The 18253-nt window shown below is 44.7% G+C and overlaps 1 protein-coding gene across 4 annotated transcripts in view; it reads left to right on the plus strand.

Annotated features, from left to right (window-relative positions):
* RUNX2 (RUNX family transcription factor 2) overlaps positions 1–18253 on the plus strand; it is a 163610-nt gene that overhangs the window by 56424 nt on the left and 88933 nt on the right. For all 4 annotated transcript variants that reach the window (XM_075497764.1, XM_075497763.1, XM_075497766.1 and 1 more), the window contains one exon: positions 6570–6731. In XM_075497764.1, coding sequence (XP_075353879.1) covers positions 6570–6731 — 162 coding nt within the window. The remainder of the gene's footprint in view (positions 1–6569; positions 6732–18253) is intronic.

The raw sequence follows: 18253 nt of genomic DNA on the forward strand, positions 1-18253 counted from the left end.
TTGTTGTGGTGCGATATTCAGTGGGAATACCACTGGCTTCTTACCACGGTCACTGGTCTGGTATGGCTTGGGTATGTATTAAAAGGAGAATAGACCCTTGTCTGAAAACCAAGGATTTTTTGATCACCTTTATTGGAATTAACCAAGCATTCCTTTAGAAATACCTTTGTTTCTTAATCTTTTTACCTAGTAATTTAGGGAAAATAATTAATTCCTAATAACATTAACAGTAAATACTGGTTTCCTATGACAAAATCCATATTATTGCTAGTAAGCCCATAAACTGTTTTTGTTTCGTTCCACTTCAGGTCTTGCATAGCTATTGCATGATTAAACAGAAAGAATATTTAAAGCCTGGCTCGCCCACACCTGAGTCTGAAAGAACTCAGCACTTTGAGGCTCACTCTTATATTTCTTTTCTCTGTCTAGGTTGTGTTTATTTTCCTACAGTATCAGAGTACCGGTTTTACAAATCACAGCACAGTCCTAAACCTACCAGAGGACTGGGCTGTGGCAGTACAAGGCACAGAGTTGCCCTTATTCAACATGGCATTTTAACTAGGATTCTGCAAAAGCAACATCGAAGGGTCATTAAAAAACAAATCGTCCAATAAGCAGATGCCTTTGCTGAGGCAATGCAGATTCAATTTGAACCCCGCTTGCTGCCCGTAAATCAGGGATCCTGTCTGTTCACATTTGGATACTGGTATATTTGCTTTTTTTTTTTTTTCCTTTCCCTAACGGCACTCACACAACTTGCTCATGTATCCGATTACGTTCCTGTTCAGACACTGAGCTGTTGCATCAGTGTTTCAGTACGAAACGAGGAAAACTGTTGTTTTTCTAAGATGCAAATGGTAAGGATTAGCTTCTGTCGGCCAGGAAAAGCCACGGGCGTAATGGCAGGAATGTGGTCGGCGCAAGGACCCCGGCGGCTGGGCTGCGGGGACTGCGAAGTGGGAGTTAAGTGAGGTTTCATGCTCCATCACCACTGTGGCACCGTCTGATCTATAGGCAACCTGTGACTTTCATGACTGAAATAACAGCACTCAAAAGCAGGTCCCATGAAATCTTTTTTTTTTTTTTCCTTTTCCTCTTCCCCTGCCCATGCACTTCAGGGACGTTACGCTTTCATTTCTCATCATTTTTAGGGTTGTAGGAAGCAGATTTAAAGGTTTCAGAGCTGGTTTACCTAGAAGTTAGTGAGGGGACCCATCTCCACCGGCAGGCAGGGACTGGTTTCAGGGGCAGTGTAAACTGAGTCTGCTGCGAAGACCATGGGCAGAAAGCACCTTCGACTCTCAGATGGAGGACAAAGATGGTACCGGCTGGGCCCTCCTTAATTCCCCTGTTCAGGACTTGCAGGCAGTGGGCTGGATGCTGCCCTTTTGCAGACTCAGGGAGAAGGCAGAAAGCCGTGCTCATCACAGCTTTGTCTGGGTGCTGGATATGAAGCTGTGCAGCATCTGCCTCAAAGACCAGCGTCTGTTCTCCGAGACCATCAGCTGCAGGACAGGTTTGAAACAGAAACCGTGTAGCTGTTCTTAGACCGGCACTAGGCAAGTGCCCTGCCAGGGGTTGGCTGTGTTTTACCTGGGACCAGCAGCACTCTGAAGCACACACCAGTCTGTAGCTGGTGCACGTCAATCTGAGAGTGCATCAGGCGAAGTACATGGTTGCCTGGAACAGATAATTTAGAAACAGCCCAAGTAATAGACTTATGGGGTGAATTATGCCTTCAGCTCACTGTAACGTGGAATAAAAGCTGCGAGACTCAGCGGATGAGGTGGAGGAGCTGGGACTTCTGCTGCCATGAACACAAGGGTGGCTGCAGTCTGCTGTATTTTATGCAAATTGATTGCATCCTTCAGGCAACTGGCAAGTTGCCATTGTGAATCTCCATTTGGTAAAGATTGTGTCCCTCCTATTAAAGTATTCTTTTAACTTTATTTGCCCCCCCTCCCCTTTACAGTCTAGTTGCCCTACTGGCATGACTTGTTCAGTTTATTTTTTTTTCTTTTAGAAATGTGACTCTTGGGGAGGTGGGAGGAGAAATGGTTTTAGAGGTTCTTCAGGCCAAAATCTGGTCTCAATTACGCTTCTGTACATTGGGGTGTAACTCCATTGGATTTGACTTCATTAATTGAACTGGGCAATCCAGATCAAGCCCTGGGCTTTTAAAGATGCGTAAGAAATAGTCAGAGAAGAGAAGGAGGTTGCATTTTTGTTGTTGTTGTTTTGCTGGGGGGGTGGTGTTACAACAATAGTTGGGTTACTCATGCAGAAAGTCATCTTGGCTTTGTTAAGATCAGAAATGAGGATATTTGCTTTAAGTGTTTACCAAGATAGCTCCAGACAGCTTGGTTTTTAGTATCTGCAGTAGCACTAAGACAATCAGCAGCAGCCAGCGCTCGAGCTGATGGCTGGATTTAAATGAGAGTGGTTTTGCAAAGCGCACGCACGCATGTGATGTTGGGGTGTTATAGGTGGTACGCCAAGGAGCTGCCAGCCTGTGATCGTGCTCTGATCATGTAACTCAGCTTGGGAAATGGGAAATTGATTTTTTTTCTATAGTAAATCTGTGTGCTTCATAATCCAGTGCCAAAGCATTCTCATTCTGAAAACCTCATTCTTCAGGGCTATTTACAGGTTTTTTCTTCTCTCCATTGACACTTCAGAACATTTCCATTGAAGGAAGAAAAGTCACATTGCTGGAGAGCCAATGTAATCAGTGGGAGAACGGGTCACTGGGGTTTTTTTCATTCTTTCTTTTTTTTCTAGTTTTATACAGTGCATCCAATCTTAGACTGATTTTTAAAATCACTTATTGTCCCTTAAGCATTGTCCATTGATGCAGTCAATCACAGACCACAGGGGTCAAGAACCATGTATATCTCCCACTGACTGTAAATGTGGCAGTAAAACCTAGACACAAAATAATTCCCAATACTCAATATTTCCTGCTTCGGTGAGGTTTACCTGGCAGTGCAAACAGGACGGAACTGTTTGCGCATTAGTTTAGACTTCACTCTGCTGACTTGTTTCAGCCGAGCTGTGCCCAGGCTTTCTTAGCATATGCACGATGCGCCCCGTTGTGAACGAATATGCTGAAAGCTGCACTTTTCTTCACACCCACGCAGGCGTAACAGAAATGTTTACAAAAGGAGGACTGCTCTTAGTAATCACTCCAAAATTTTCAAGTGCAAATGCCAACTCAAAGTGGCCCTCTGCCTCCTTTGCTGTTGTTGAACTAGCCCTTCGCCATGGTTGCTGCATGGGAAGGTGGGACACTTTTGCCCAAGCTGTTCAGTGTATTTTTGTAGTAGCATTTTCCCTTTTTTTTTTTTTTTTTTTGTGGGATTCCTTTACGGAGGAATCCACGTTTGCTCTGCCTCAGAGCTTTGGGGTTTCTCATCTGTTCTGGGATTTTCGTGATTGGGAAGATGTGCCAGAGCATGTGGTGCTTTGGGTGATGGCAGAAAGGTCCTTGCCCGCAGGGACCCGGTAGACACATGTGAGCCCTCCAGCCAGAGCAAATGGGGAAGCTGGTCTTTGGTGTAGCAGCCCAAGGAAAACCTCCCACAAATCCACTTGTAGCTTCATCCCTGCTGGTATGGCTAAACAGCTGCTCCACCCCTTCTGTGCCCAAGCAAGGAGGAGGTGACCCTCCTAAGGACATCGTTGTGTTTTCCCCACAAGCATCCGCTTGGATCTGCCCCAGAAGCACTGGTAGGCACCTCCCCGTGGCTCCCCTGGCACCCTCCTTCTCCCCAGGAGGTTTGGTTTGGTGGCATGTGGGACCAGAAGAGATGGGCTGGTTGGGCCTCGGTGGCTGAAGTTTGCTCCAGAAGTTTTGCAGGGAACATCTGCTGGTGGGACCAAAGGGTGCTGCGTGAGACCCAGCTGCACGTCCACCTTCGAGGACTAGATGGGGTGGCTTTGGACTCTGCCTCGCAGCATTTTATTCTGGGGATTGTGCAATGCCACTGAGCAGCAACGTTTACGCTGTGGGCTAGCAGATCACCTGTGACTTGGCAAGGTGAGGGCGTTTCACTGCATTCTCCTCACACGTCCGTGCAAACCTTGGCCACTATCAGTGTGTGGAAGCTGGTTTTAGGGCATTTACTCCAGGATCTGGTGAAACTCTTCAGTTTCCTTCATATCTTCAGTTTCCAGTTTCCTGATGGGCCAAAGATAATGCTTGAAGCCAGTCAGCCCCAGGGCAAAATTCCCCACCCTGCCTTGATCATGACCTTAGTCATGTCTTCACTAACAGTCCATCCTCTCTTTTCTCTTTGTCTAAAATACTTTGCAGTTTAAAGTCTTGCAGTATTGGACTCATGAAGAGCTGAAATCAAATATATATATAAAAAAGAAATACGGTAATGCGGCACTGAGGTTGGGATGAGCTATAGAAGCCATGTATAAATTTAAGCTAGTTGTCGTAAGAATATAAGATAGGCTTTCGGGTCGACTGATGGTCCGTCCAGCCCCATATTCTGCCTCTGGCAGCACAGTATGAGATATTGTTTTGAAAGACCACATGAGCCTTTGAAAGACCACTTGTTGCCATTCATCCTTCTTGTGTCCACACAGGCATTCACCCATGTTGGATTAAGGATGTTAGATGTAAAACTAAGTCTAGCATGGGTGTTCAAAGCGGTGAGGGTGCCAGAGACGCTCAAGATCTCATGCCATGAGGATTGCACTAGGAGAAGTGGCATGAGCCTCCAGAAGGCAGCTCCTTTCCTGAGGTTTTCACCATCTTAGACCAAAATCCTGTGAAAACATCCTCTGTCGTGATTTTTTTTCCTATCCTTTACCTGCTGTACAATTTCCTTCCAGCACTGGAGCTGACCTAAAACCAAAACTTTAGGGGACTCTGTTTTGGATTCGGAAGCAGAGATTGAAAAGCTCTTGGAGTTTGAAGGAGCTCAGATTTGAGATTGTGCTCCTGACACATCATTAATTTTAAGATTGTTTTCCCAGCAAGCCTAGGCTTTCCGTTCCCAGTTGAAGATCATTTACCATTGACTGAATGGTGAATTATAGTAGTGGAATGAGGCAGAGAAATATGTCGATATCAGATATAACAACGAGCAGTCAGTGAGATTTGAACCTGCGCCAATCTATACAACCCTAGCCTTGAAATTGTTAAAACAAAGAAGTTCATTACATTTAATGATCAAGTGTCCTTCGGATTTCTGAGGAGTTTATGTTAACCATTTATATTACTCAGGTCTAATATAACAGGCAAACTCCAGGAAAATCCTCTTAAAATTAAATTGGAAAGTTGGGGTTTTTTTAATATATCTATATACTTGTTTTGCTTCAAGGAAGTATCTGCTTTCCAGACATCTCTTCAAACAAATCATGTCTGAACAGAAAAAATAAACAAGGAATAGCTGAAACTACAAGCTTTTGCTGTGTGGAAGAGCAGGGAAAGGAGTTAAAAAAAGAAAAAAAAAAAGTTGAATTTCCTGAAAAATGCCTTTGCTTATGCCATGTGGCTATCACATTGCTGTCTACAAACTAGGACCTTAGCACAGTGCTCTGGTATAGCAGGTTCTCCAAATTGAGTGGACCCGATGTGCTTCACTGAAAATATTGGGGAGGATTTGCAGGGATGTGCTACAGTTTCTATAAGCCAGTTCAGAGACAGTTTTCTGTTTATTGTGCAGTGCCCAAAACACACTTTGGGGTTGAAAGGGCTTTGTTTTTATCAATGTAAAGAAATAAAAATAATAATTTATGAGGCGTTCAGTGGTATCTTTATCACCAGTTATTAACTGAGAGCAAGAGGTTTATAAATCCAAACACCAGTGAGTAAAACTAGGTCTCCCTCTCTCTCACTCAGTGCAATCCATCAGTGCTTCAGCAAAAAATAAACTGTATTTATCCTTAAAATCATTTCCTCCATAGTGAGCTGTACCAAATACATCAAAAGGCATCGTTAGCTTCCGATAGTTATTCCAAACCATTTGATTTCATATTGTTGTAATTGAGGTGACTGTAGGTAATTGGGCCAGCATTCAAATGTGACATTTTTGAACGGATGCTGATAAGATTAATGACATTTTCCTTCTTGGATAGTATTTGCAGCACTGAAAACACTACTGTGTAATGTTTGAACAACTTGACCGGCGTGCCAAGTGCTGACTGTAGAGTTTCCCCACCTCTGAAGTCCACTTCCTAAGCTCAGACCCTGGGTCTCGTACTTAACGGTCTGCTTATCTGTCTGAATCCACGAGGACTGGCGAGTCCTGGTATAACACAGTTAGACCTGGATGAGAGACGACAGGAATTTGCAGCATAGCTGCTAGGTCTTTTAAAACTCTGCTCACTGCTCCGTTCATGTCCCCAAAAAATTGTTATGGGGAGGGAAAAGCACAGAGTGAGACTTGAAGGGGTTGAGTCCTAGAGGAGCAGGTCGTGTTTCGTTGCATTCTCATTCCTTCTAGCACTGATGGGTGTATGTTCAGTAATCCCACCTCTTTCAATTAGGCTGTTGATGCCCTACAATTTTTCTTCCTTTTTAAAAAAAAACTTTTTTTTTTTTTTTTCCCTAGACCCCAGGCAGGCACAGTCATCCCCGCCATGGTCCTATGACCAGTCTTACCCATCCTACTTGAGCCAGATGACTTCACCGTCCATTCACTCCACAACTCCCCTGTCCTCCACTCGAGGCACAGGACTTCCAGCCATCACCGATGTGCCCAGACGCCTCTCAGGTAAAGACCGTGTTTTGCCTAAACCAGTTATGCAGATAGGAACAGGACTGGCAGAGGCTGCCTCCGTGGCCTCAGACAAACCTTAATAAGAAGAGCAAAGCTCAGTCGGTGATAACAGGGTTACTGCATGGCGGGCGGGGGTCAAAGTCCCTTTTTCTTCGAAGTGGAAGAGCTGCTGTGTTGCTCTGAGCATGTATCATTTGAATGTCTCTAGGTCCGCTTCAGATGAGGCTATTGTGAACCTGATTCTATGAACAAATTATCTCTTTTTTTTTCCCCCCTACAAGAGGATGTTTACTTGCATGTTTTAAAGTAATTGTGATATTCTCTATTTTTTGGTGCTTTACTTTTGTGGTATGTGTGATGTTAGGCATCTTGACAGATAGATGCCTTTATTACTTCAGTAGTTAAGGCTAAGGTTCATTCTCCCGCATTTCAATCCAGTAGCTCAAGAAAGCCTATTTCCTTAGTTAATGTGTACTTAAGATGCCTATCAGAAACTAGCTGAGTCACTTTAGGGTAAAGATTGGACAAATTGTGCTTTGGAATGATGCAGGAGAGAGGAAATATGTTTAGGAACAGAGACAAGACAGCAGCGAGGAACTGAGACTTTTTTTTTTTATCAAACAAATGTACATTTACATACTGTGCAATTCATCTCTAATGGTCTCAGTGGTAAAACCATCTGTGTGAAGTAATCTGATTGCCCCAAAGTAAGGTAGAGCCTGTCATGGCACACAGTCACCTTGTATATCTTGCCAAAAATGAGGAACCTTAGGGGAGGGAGGCTCAGTATTAAAACTCCAACCTTGCAAGTGTGGAAATATTAGCGGCGTATGCCAAAGCAGCATGTGTAATGTAAAGAAAACCTTTATGATTCATTAATGAAAACCAAAGAATCAGTCTTATTACATCTATTTTTTGCATGTTTGCAAGATATTATTGTAATCTGGAATGCTGCTGCCATACACCTGTTTGACTCGCAGCCAGGTGAATTTCTTGCTGTCGTGTCTTCCCCTTCCACCAAGCTCATAGCGCTGGAAATGTTGATCACTCCACTGAGCTGCATCACTGACAAGCTGAACTTCAGCCAGCAGGCGTGTAGGATTTGATTAGCGTAGACTCCTTGATTTCTTTCATCTTGGAGGAGGGAAGCTTTGTTTCTCAAACAAACAGCTGCAAAAAGCTCTGCGGTCCCAGCGCGCTCTGCCTTCTCAGAGATGCCAAACATCTCCATGTGGGCCGAGGGTTGGAGGGTAGTGGAGCAGGTTCCTGCGGGCTCTCCGTGCAATGCGCTGACTTCGTGCAAAAAACTCGATGGGCTTGATACTGAGGAAATGCTTTGTTTGGCCTGAAACAGGTTCCCTTTGAGTCGGAGCCTCCTGATGATCTGTGTTGTCGAATGGGTTATTTTTGCAATTGTGCCCCCAGCAATACCTCCAGGAGAGGCTCGGCTGGGACCTCGGCAGCTGTACCGCAGCGTACTTGCCCTGCAGCCCTTGCTTGTCTGTGTGTATTCAGACGTGAGTGCCTGGCATGTGGGCACAGGCAGAATGACTAAAAGACCTGGCTGTGTGCATTATGTGGCCACGGACTGAACTTTTCTGCTGTACTCTACAGTCGGTTGCCTTCACGCTTCTTGCCCTTCATCTTTTGGGGGCTCGACCGACGCCTCCGCAATGCTCTTACATTTTCCCAGCGTGGGGATCTTGCTTCCAGTTAGATTCAAGATTGAAAAAGGGGACTTTGATCTTCCACAAGTGCCAGAGGTTGTCTTCAGTGTTTGCTGACGTTCAGAAATAGAGAGTGGTGTTCCTGGGTGGAGGACGAGCTCTGATGCCTAGGCTGTGAGGAGGCACGTTGCAGCCCCAGCTGCAAACCCTGCGGTTCCTCTCAAGGGTTTCTACCTAGCAGTGCCACAGGGAGAGAGGGCAGATCTGACCCCTTTTGTGTATAAAGTAGAGAGAGAAATGCAAGTTTAAAGCTGCCTCTGACAGCAACCAGTTTATGCCTCACGCACAGAGAAACGCGAATCTCCACTCAGTTACTTGATACATCTTTCAGAGGAGAACAGAGCTTTGATGGGGGAAAAAAATGACTGCTAAGAATCACTAAAAACGTTAGAAAACTTCAGGCACTTCCAGTGCATGAGGGAGAAATTAGAGTTTTACAAGGCCTTGAACAAAAACAAACTTTGCTTTCTGATACAGTGGCAGAAATCTGATTATCAAGGCTGTTAAAAGTATACAAGGTAATTTTAATGAATGCCATATTTACTGCCTGTTGCTTAACATCATGCAGGAGGAAAAATGGGTAAAACTTCCCCCTTAGGCCTTGGCTGTCACACCTACGGGCACAGGACTTCCTACCTGCCATAATTTCACATCACCCAGCCTTTCCACAGGCCTCCATGGCTCTGCCTAGACAACTGCTTAAGTTGTGCTCACCTAGATGTTGAAAATATACCATCTAATAAAGCAACGTGTCCTTCAAAAGAGCGGTTCCTGCTTGTATCGTCAGAGGCAGCCCTCAAGAGCTATTTTTGATGGTACTCCCATGACCAGAAACACATCCATCCCATGGCCAAAACGGTGGTGGTCCCCCCTCTCCTGGGATGGGGACCTCTCTTGGTGACAAGGACGCCTGTGTTTCCATCACAGATTAGGCTGAGCATCAGAAGAGGTTTGGGGCTGTAGGACAGGAGGTGACGGGGGACTGCCGTAGCAGTTCATGCAGTTCTCCGTCCCATGGGAGAGGGGAAAAGGGCAGCAGGCTGCAACCCTGAGGAGTTATTCGGGCAGGCTGGTGTAATGTGGCTGAACTGGTCGCGTCAGTGTCTAGACTGATTTCTTTGCACAACTGCAATGTTTGCGTGCGTGCTGCAGGCACGTGCAAATGAGTGCCCACGGCTGTCAGACTTCAAGTATTCATCTTTTATTCTCCAAGTGGGGACCGATGCTGTATTTGCAGTGTTGTACAACTAACTGATGATGTGTCACACCTATGTGGGCAGTATTCAACAGCAATAGCTGAAAAGCGAAGCAAAAAAAAGATTATCTGGCATCACTCATGCAACTTTTGAACCAATGATCTCTCTGGTGCATAAGTCTTACGTTCATATCAAGAATAAATAAAAAATAAGCTCACAAGGCCATGCAACTGACTTACCTTATTGCACCAACTCAGTCATAAAAAGAGCAGGATTCCCCATATTTTATTAAAATATCTGTCTGCTCAGACTTCCCCAGAACACAGTGAAAGTTGGTGGCCTAGCAGATTAATATTCTTAATTAAATAATATTGTAGTGGAAACCATGGGAATATACGAAGATGGTCATTTTAGAGAGAGTTTTGCCTGAGGGACGTAGTCTTATTGCATGATTCATAGTGAATGCACTCAGTCTTTGTGTCCTATGCATAACCAAAGTGCATGTGGGATGGGGAGCATGAGTATCTATTATGTAATTAATGTATATGATTCATAAAAATACACATCGCAGCCGTTTTACATAAAGCTTTGGGACTGATCCAGCAAGCCCTCAGCACATGCAAGGTTCAGATCAGGGAGTACGGGTCGGGTTGTTACTGCAGTCACAAGAGAGCTGCTCCGCAGCAGGTGAAGGAGGTATGGGTGTAGATGTCCCCAGGACAGACATCCATGTATATCTGAGACAGTCACCCGCAGGTCCCTTTCGAGCTGGTGGGGACAAACTGGCATTTGCAGGACTTCAGAAGTCTGCAGGTGAGCTGTACTGGTCCCTGGCAAGTGCCTTGGAAGAGCCTGTTTGTCTCCACGGGCTCTAAAGCGAGCCTAGGTGAGTAGTTCAGGTACAGGCACGTCTGATCTGATAGTCTGCCTTTGGTGAGGCGATTTAAGAGATGATTTAACTGTCCCGTAAACATATCCATATCACAATCTTGTTACCCTTCAGTCCTGGTTTAACCCTGCCGTGGTCTGCCTCACCCTGACCTCTACCTGCTCTGTGATTGCAGGGTTTGAGCTTGAATTTAATTTTGTTGAGAATACTGAGAAGGGAGATGGGAAGACTTGTTTTTCCTCTACACTTTTCCTGGACCTCCCCACCCTTCTGCCTAAATGCTAGTCTCTTGCTTTTTGCTTCACCTTTGAGAAGGACTTGCGGGGTCAAGGTCTTAAGATGCTGGAGGACCTGCCCTGCAAGTGTAACATGAACACGTTCAGTGCTGGCTGTGGAAGAGCCTGTCCTACACAACTATGTTGGACAAATGCCCATATGACAAAAGAGAAAGTTAAAACTGAATCTAAATAGCAGAACAAATCACCAAACCTACCTTTTCCAGCCCTGGGCTCGCACTCTTTGCAGATAGTTGTCAGGTGGGGATGCTGGCCTTGTGCCACCATGCCCAAACTCTCCCGTCCCACGCACTGGAGTCCCCGCAGAGTGCAGGGTGCTGTCTTTTGCTGTCTTTATATTTACTGTGTCATTGAACAGGGACACGTTGAGATAGGTGAGGGACACGCTGAGATACATGAGGGAACCCATCCCTCTGAACTAAAATGGCTAGAAAGGAATATCTTTACCAATAAATTACACAGTGGTAGGGCCTGGGCTGTTAAACACCGGTATTGTTAAATTGTCAGCGAGGTTGGTTTTGAGCAGGGTTGGCCAGCACACTCCCGAGCAGGTCCCAGCCGTGGTTTGGAAATGAGCAGAGTCCCGAACCCATTCCCGTGGGCAGCTTGGAGGCAGCCACCCTGTTGTGGAGACTAAAAGGATTTAATACTACAGCCGTGGCCAGACCATCCCGGCTGGATTTGGAGCCAGAGAATGGGCCCTGACCCTGGGCTGTTTGCTAGTTTGAGTGTAGCCAAACTTTCCCATTACTTTGTCTCGCTCTGTAGCTATCACCGCATCGTTTTAGACCATCCTGGACCTTCATCAGATACTGAATTTAGGAAACATTCCTGTTCTCCCAGCTCACTGAGGGCTGGCACGTAGAAATGCAACCCTGCAAATGCCAGCCATGCCCTAATCAGTGACAATACTGTTCCTTTACACAGTTTAATTTTCATTCTTGTAAGCCTACAAACTTTAAAATAAAAAACCACATATAATGGAAGCAGCTCCAGCTGAACCTCTGGATTTAGTGTTTGTACGTTAATGAGAAAGTGGCTCACAGCGATGGGCTGGTTTTCCTTGAGGTCCTGTACTGGTTGTCATCTTGGGTTTCTAACCCTGAATATGAATTACCTTGGATTTTGCTTAATGTCACATACTTGCATGATCTTTATAATAAGGATTTTCCCTTTTGGGGGGGATTTGGTCTTTGAAAAATATTAACTGTAAGAAAGAAAAGTTATTTATCTTCTTCTAAGGAGCTCAGAAAACTTTACAGCCACTAAATAAAAACTGTGGTCATGGGAAGTAGCTGTTCTTGCATCCCTTAATTCCTACTAACTTCATTAAATGCTCTGAGTAGTAAGCACATTCCAGGACGGAACCTTTAAGAAGAGAAGGCATTAGTGCTGTCTCCAAAATACAATTCTTTTCCTCTTTACATGCTCTGGGGAGCAGAGAAATGGTTAATGCTGTAGCCATTGCCAGCAACGGCCTTGGTGTTAGCAGCCCCTGAAATGAATGAGCAGTTCACGCTTCAGCAATATTGTCTCAGGCTCTTGGCAAACCCAAGAAGCCAGCTCTGTTTCTGGTGCACTCACTATGCTGCGATGTTTTTCTTGGTGACTATAACAATTTTCACTCTGTCTTCTTTTTTTTTTAAATGGAAGCTGAGAGACTCAAGGTTGTCTCTGTCTCCATTTCTCCTAGCTAATTTGCAATGCTTTCCCTGCGAGGTGACACTGAGTTAAGGCAAAGTAAAGAACTTCGGAGAGCTCAGGTCTTCAGAAACAACCCGCTCATTTTGCTGCCCTCCCTAAACTTGTAACTTGTCTTTTTTTTTTTTTTTTCTCATTATTTTTCAGTGGTTCTATTTATTTCGTTTACCAGAGGTTTTCCATTTTTAGTCTCCTGCCCACTTGGTGCCATCTGGGAATCTCAGCACCTTGGCACTCGTCTGTGGGGTTTCAGTAGCAGCTTCTCTGCTGGGTAGAATCTCTCATTGGAGTAATTGTCCAGAAGATGCGTTGCATGATCCCTACCTCAAGGACGAAGGCCAAATTTTTCTAGCGTGGGTGGCCTCAAATTAGGCACCTATACCCATATTTAGGTGGTAAAACAAGCGGGCTGATTTTCAGACGTTTGAATATTATAATGCGTGTCTTTAAGCCCTTTTCATTTACTTAAAACGGCTGTCGGGAGAGGAAATAAACAGGAAAAATGAAGGCAGAGGGAAAGAGTTTTATTCCTGAAATAAGGGATTTAAAAAATACCAAAAAGAAACAAGTGGAATGTTTTTAAATGGAATAAGTTTGTTGCTGATACAGGCAGGAAATAGCACACTCAAATATATGTGGATGTATAGATATATTTTTATCTGAGCTTTTTTTTGCAATGTGTTTTATATTTAGGACACATATCAAGATTTGCATCTGTTTCCAGAACTTGCTGCTAACAGTTAGTAATGATGCCAAAACATACTTTAGTTCCAGCTTGAGACCAAATGATATTCAGGGCTTTTTTTTATTACTAATTTAGGGTCTGATATTAATTAAGGAAATTTTTCCATAAGTGCCAGGCCTTTTCTGAAGAACTCATTAAAATTATATTAACTTAAACCGGAATCACAGTCTGAGCATGTTTTGTAATGATTATTCTTATTGACTCTGCTGGGTTTTGTAAACAGAATGCTAATTGTTAATGGGGCAACCGGGCGCTCGATCCCAGACTTTCGAAGGGCCAGATCCTGAGCCGTTACCTAGATGTGTGCTCCCAAGAAAGGCAATAAGCTCCTAACAGGAAGGCTGTGGGACCGACCTCTTTGTTTCATCCTTGTGCAGAGGTGAATGATGATTTCTCCATGCCCTTGGTGGAATCGCTGTTGGTTTTCGACCTAGGATGGAGCCAGCTGTGGTGGCTGATGCAGGACCATGCATGTCCTGATATAGAGAGGGCATCTGACCCCATATGTGAAGCTCTCTGGTACATATAGGGTGATCAGGGTCACTTATTTTGCTCGTAACTCTCTGTGGCCGTGAGTCTTTGTTGCACTGAATTTGGTTTGATTAATTGCACAAGCTGAATTTATTAAATGGTTCCATAAAATGCGGGAGAATTTGGTCCTTCTCAGACTGTGACTGTGTTTGGTACAAGATAGGTAGAAAAGTGTCTTATGCCCTCCAGGACCTGTATAGTTTAAAAGGCCCAATTCTGCAAATCTTACACTAAAAAATACAATTCAAGAGGCAAAAACTGCTGCTGGTAGAAATAGGTGGAGCTGCCTTGACTTTCGGTGACATTTCCTCCCATTTCTGGCCAGGCAGAATTTGGCCATGCAGAATTTGGTCAGGAAGGGAGCGTTAGAGCCTAGCAGAGCTTCACAACACCTTTTTGAAGTGGTTTAGTAATAGTTGTTGGCCCCATTTTACAGATGCCCAAATCTCCTCCCCTCTCGATGGATGTTTTAGCAGAAGAGGATCTGGCGTCATGCCAGTTTCGTTGTCAGATTTAAAAGAGCGTTGATATTGGTGATACTGGGCTGATACTGGTGACTGAAAGAGAAGGTAAGAGCCGTGCAAGTGGTTCAGGCTTTCTCTGCTTGTACGAAAGAAAACAACGTAGGCAGCGAAGGAGAGGAAGATGAATGAGATAAAATGAAGGTGCACACCTTCACGTGGCTCATAAAGGATGTTATTAAGAGAGAAGGAACTATTTCATATGCATAAAGGCAGGGTATTTGGGGACGCTAATCTGCAAATCTCTTAATATTTGCTTTCAGACTGACTCAAAAAGAGTGAGGGAAGGGATCAAAGCAGGCGATGCCTTCCCGAGCTTGGGACAGGTTCCCCGTGTCCGCAGGAGCGGCGTGCGGGTGGTGCAGGGTCCCCTTGGGGGGAACCCGACCCTGCACCCACGCCGTGCTCGATTGTGCTTCTGTGTCCAAGGAGTTTTTGGGGACAGCAAGGATTTTTAGCAATGGTGGAGCTTCCTCTATAAAGCTCAGGGGAGAATAATTTGATACAAGGAGCTTTCCACAGATACATAGTTTCATAGGTCATTAATACAGTGAAGCCCATGTGATCATCCGCTTTGAACCCAGCCATAAGATTTCCCCAAATTAGCTCTCATTTGAACTTGAGGATAACCTTTGAGAAAAAAAAAAAAAACCAACCCAAAAACTCAGTTGGTCTTCATTTAAAAATTTCCAGGGAAGCAAAATCCACCACAACCTTTGGTTACAGACGCTAATTAAGCTCGCTTTGGCAATGTGGGTCTTATTACTAGTCTGAATTTGTCTAACTTTAGTTTCCACTCATTTGAACTTGCTATAACTTTGTCTGCCAGATTGCAGCACCAATTTTTATTTCTGAGGTTTGAGTGGGTTCCTGTGGCGGTGACAGATACAACAAGGAGGTGGGTAAGAAAGGAGGTTGCTGTGGTGGGTCTCAGGGAGATGGCAGAAGCCATGGGGAACGGGATGTTGCGGGATGCAGAACTGGTTTGACTTGCGAGGAGGCTGGAGGGGCACTGTGCAAAAATATTTTGGTCATTTAAGTTTGCTGTGGGTTCACTATGATCTATCAAATAGTGGAAGTTCCCTTCCCTAACCAGCCAAACTCCTACGGTATCCGCTGAAAAGGAGTTATTTTTGGTTGAATTTACTAGTGGGACTCTACTTTTCCAACCCACCTGAAAAAACGCACTGAGAAAGCATTTTTCACTGACTTTGTGGGCTTCTGCAATTCCTTTAGGAATTTTTCTGCTTTTATATTTGCCCAGTTGTACAGTCCCTCCCATTTTTTCTAACAAAATGAATTTAATTCCTCACCCACTACCCTAGATGGAGATACAGGAATAGGACAACAGGATATGCATTCTCCCCTAGTTTTCATACACTGTTTAACCTTTCATTTTAAGAAACGCAGCTATAGTCACAGGGGCTTTTTCCTCCGGGTTTAGTTAGCGTTTGCTCTGTCAAAAGCAAAGAGAAGCCTGCAGCTCAGAGCTCAGGCTGTGGCCCCGTTGGGTAGCAGACACCCAGCCGGAGCCACCTCTCTGCTCTCCATGTTCATAATTGTTCCACGGGCAAATTTGTGAATAGAGAGTTGAAACTGCCTTAAACCCTTGGGATTACTTGGACCCGGCGATGCTCTCGTTGCATGAAGAAGTTTAGTTCTGGCAAAAGAGGTATCATACACTTAATGCAGGGGTGGTTGTGGTGTTTTAAAGGTGCTTGTGGAGGAGGAGAGCAGTCAGCGTACCGTGTCTTCAGCCCCGTCTGGGCCATGTCACCTCCAAGCTTCCCAGTCGTTTTTCCCAAAGGTCTCTCTAACCACCCACCTGACCTTTTATCCTGTGGTAGCCATGAATGTTTGCTGTAATATGTTATTTTGTAATATAGAAGTGCTGAGCGTAGGCAGCTGGAGAAAGCCTCCTTGGGCTCTGGTGAGAAAGAGGAGCAGCCGTGCTTGGAGAAGGGGAGCACCAGCAGAGAAAAACAGCCCAGGGGATTTAAAATAAGGATCAATTCTGAAAGCAAAATGGAGGGGTAGGGCATCTCATGTCGATCTTTCTGCCTCTTAAAATCACATTTCTCTGGCGGTGAGAAGTGGAAGGTGGTATGCTTGGATTAGGAGCGGTACCCACAAAGCCTCTTTCATTTAGCTGAGATGAAAAGTCCCTACACAAGCTCTAGTGATGCCACATGCATGGTTTCCACTGGTTATTTTTAATGGTTAACTGGGCTATCGCTGTCTGATCCATAGGCATCAGTGCTTTTTTATGCCCGTTTCTATTAAACAAGCACTGTCTAGAATTGGCAGAATTATTATGAAGCCAGCAGCTAAAGGTATGTCCACCTTGTTTTAGTTTATATAATTAGGCTGCACAATGGACTTGCTTGGAAAACAGGATTGCAGCACAAGTACAGGACCAACTGTATAAGGCACATTTTTCGGTGATAGACATCTGTAAAAACACAGCTTGCCGTATTTCATTCAGTGCTGAAACTATGTTCTGTGTTGTGTTGAAAGCTGAATGTGGGATTGAAAGGAGATTTCCACAAACTGGAGGTCAGTCCCCTCGCCAGTCCCCTTGACAAGGCTTCGCGTGAGGTTTTGACTTTAGCTGGAGCACCCAAGTTTGGCTACTGCAGGCGATGAAGTTCAACGATCAAAGTAATGGTTGTATTTGTGAACAGCTAATGGGCCTTTGCTGTAATCGCCGCTGACCACGCAATAGGCAGCGGCTGCTAATATTGTTTGTGTTGCGGTATCTGGAAGTCTGATCCCATTGTGCTCAGGACTATACAATTAAAGAAGAGGAGGAAAAAAAAAAGAGAGGTCAGCCCTGTCCTCTATGAATTTGCGCTCTTAAATACAATACAACTGGTTACAAGATGTACAACAGAATACAAGAGGGAATTGAGGAAACACGAAGAGAGCCAGCGAGGTGATAGCAGTGGTTGCAGCCTCGCTAGGGCAGGGTGGTAGGGAGCGTGGGTCAGAAGGGAGTGCAAGGATGATGTTTGAAGGAGGGTACTGAGATAGCTCCGTGGCTCTTCTCCTCCTCCCAGGCTTCAGGGGCAGCAGGAAAGCAAGCACAAAGCTGCTCGTTACAGCTTGTAATAAGAGGCAAGCAGTGGTGATCAGCATCATCATTGGAAAAGCTGAGTGGGGCAGAAGATCAGCCCCACCAGGTTAGACCAAGGGTCCATCCAGGACCCATCGCCTTCTCAGCATGGCCAAAAGCGGTCTCTCAGTTCCCCTGGAGTGCAAAACCAGAATATATATATTCCCAAGCTGTAGGGGTTTCCAAAGCTGGAGGTTTACATCTGGATCATTGTATTTAATAGCTGTAGATAGACCTCTGTGAATCTACTTGCCCTTAGGTAGGTGGGAATAACCCCAGAGGAGCCGCTAGATCAATTCTTCTATTTCCTATAGGTATGTAGTGTTATAGTCATATAGGACTGACAGGGACCTCATGAGATCATATGATCTGTGCCACTCTGTGCAGAAATAGGATCGAACATCTGCAGGTCAGTCCTGTTAAGTGTAGCCGACTAGTTATGTGTATTGCTGCCACTGAAAACAAAAATAAAGCCATGCCCCAAAGAAGGAGAAATCCCAGCCAAAAAACTTCATTAAGGTTGAAATGGATCATTTCGGTGCAGTTAAAAGATTTTTAGAAAATAAACTTAAAAACAAAGCAAGTCAAAGCTAACATTATAAAAGAATATGTGAATAAATGCTTGAGAAGTGATGGGGGCTCTATGAATACATTCAAAATATCCCCGGGGTTCTGAATGAGACTGCTGGCCGTGAAGTGGGAGTCATCACTGCAGCATGGTGAACGGACCTAGAGCTGCGCAGTTTGTCAGCATTGACGGAGGGAAGATAAAGAGTAGAAACCTCTGTGAGAAAG

The sequence above is a fragment of the Mycteria americana genome, chromosome 3 (assembly GCF_035582795.1).
Source record: "Mycteria americana isolate JAX WOST 10 ecotype Jacksonville Zoo and Gardens chromosome 3, USCA_MyAme_1.0, whole genome shotgun sequence".
Taxonomy (NCBI): domain Eukaryota; kingdom Metazoa; phylum Chordata; class Aves; order Ciconiiformes; family Ciconiidae; genus Mycteria; species Mycteria americana.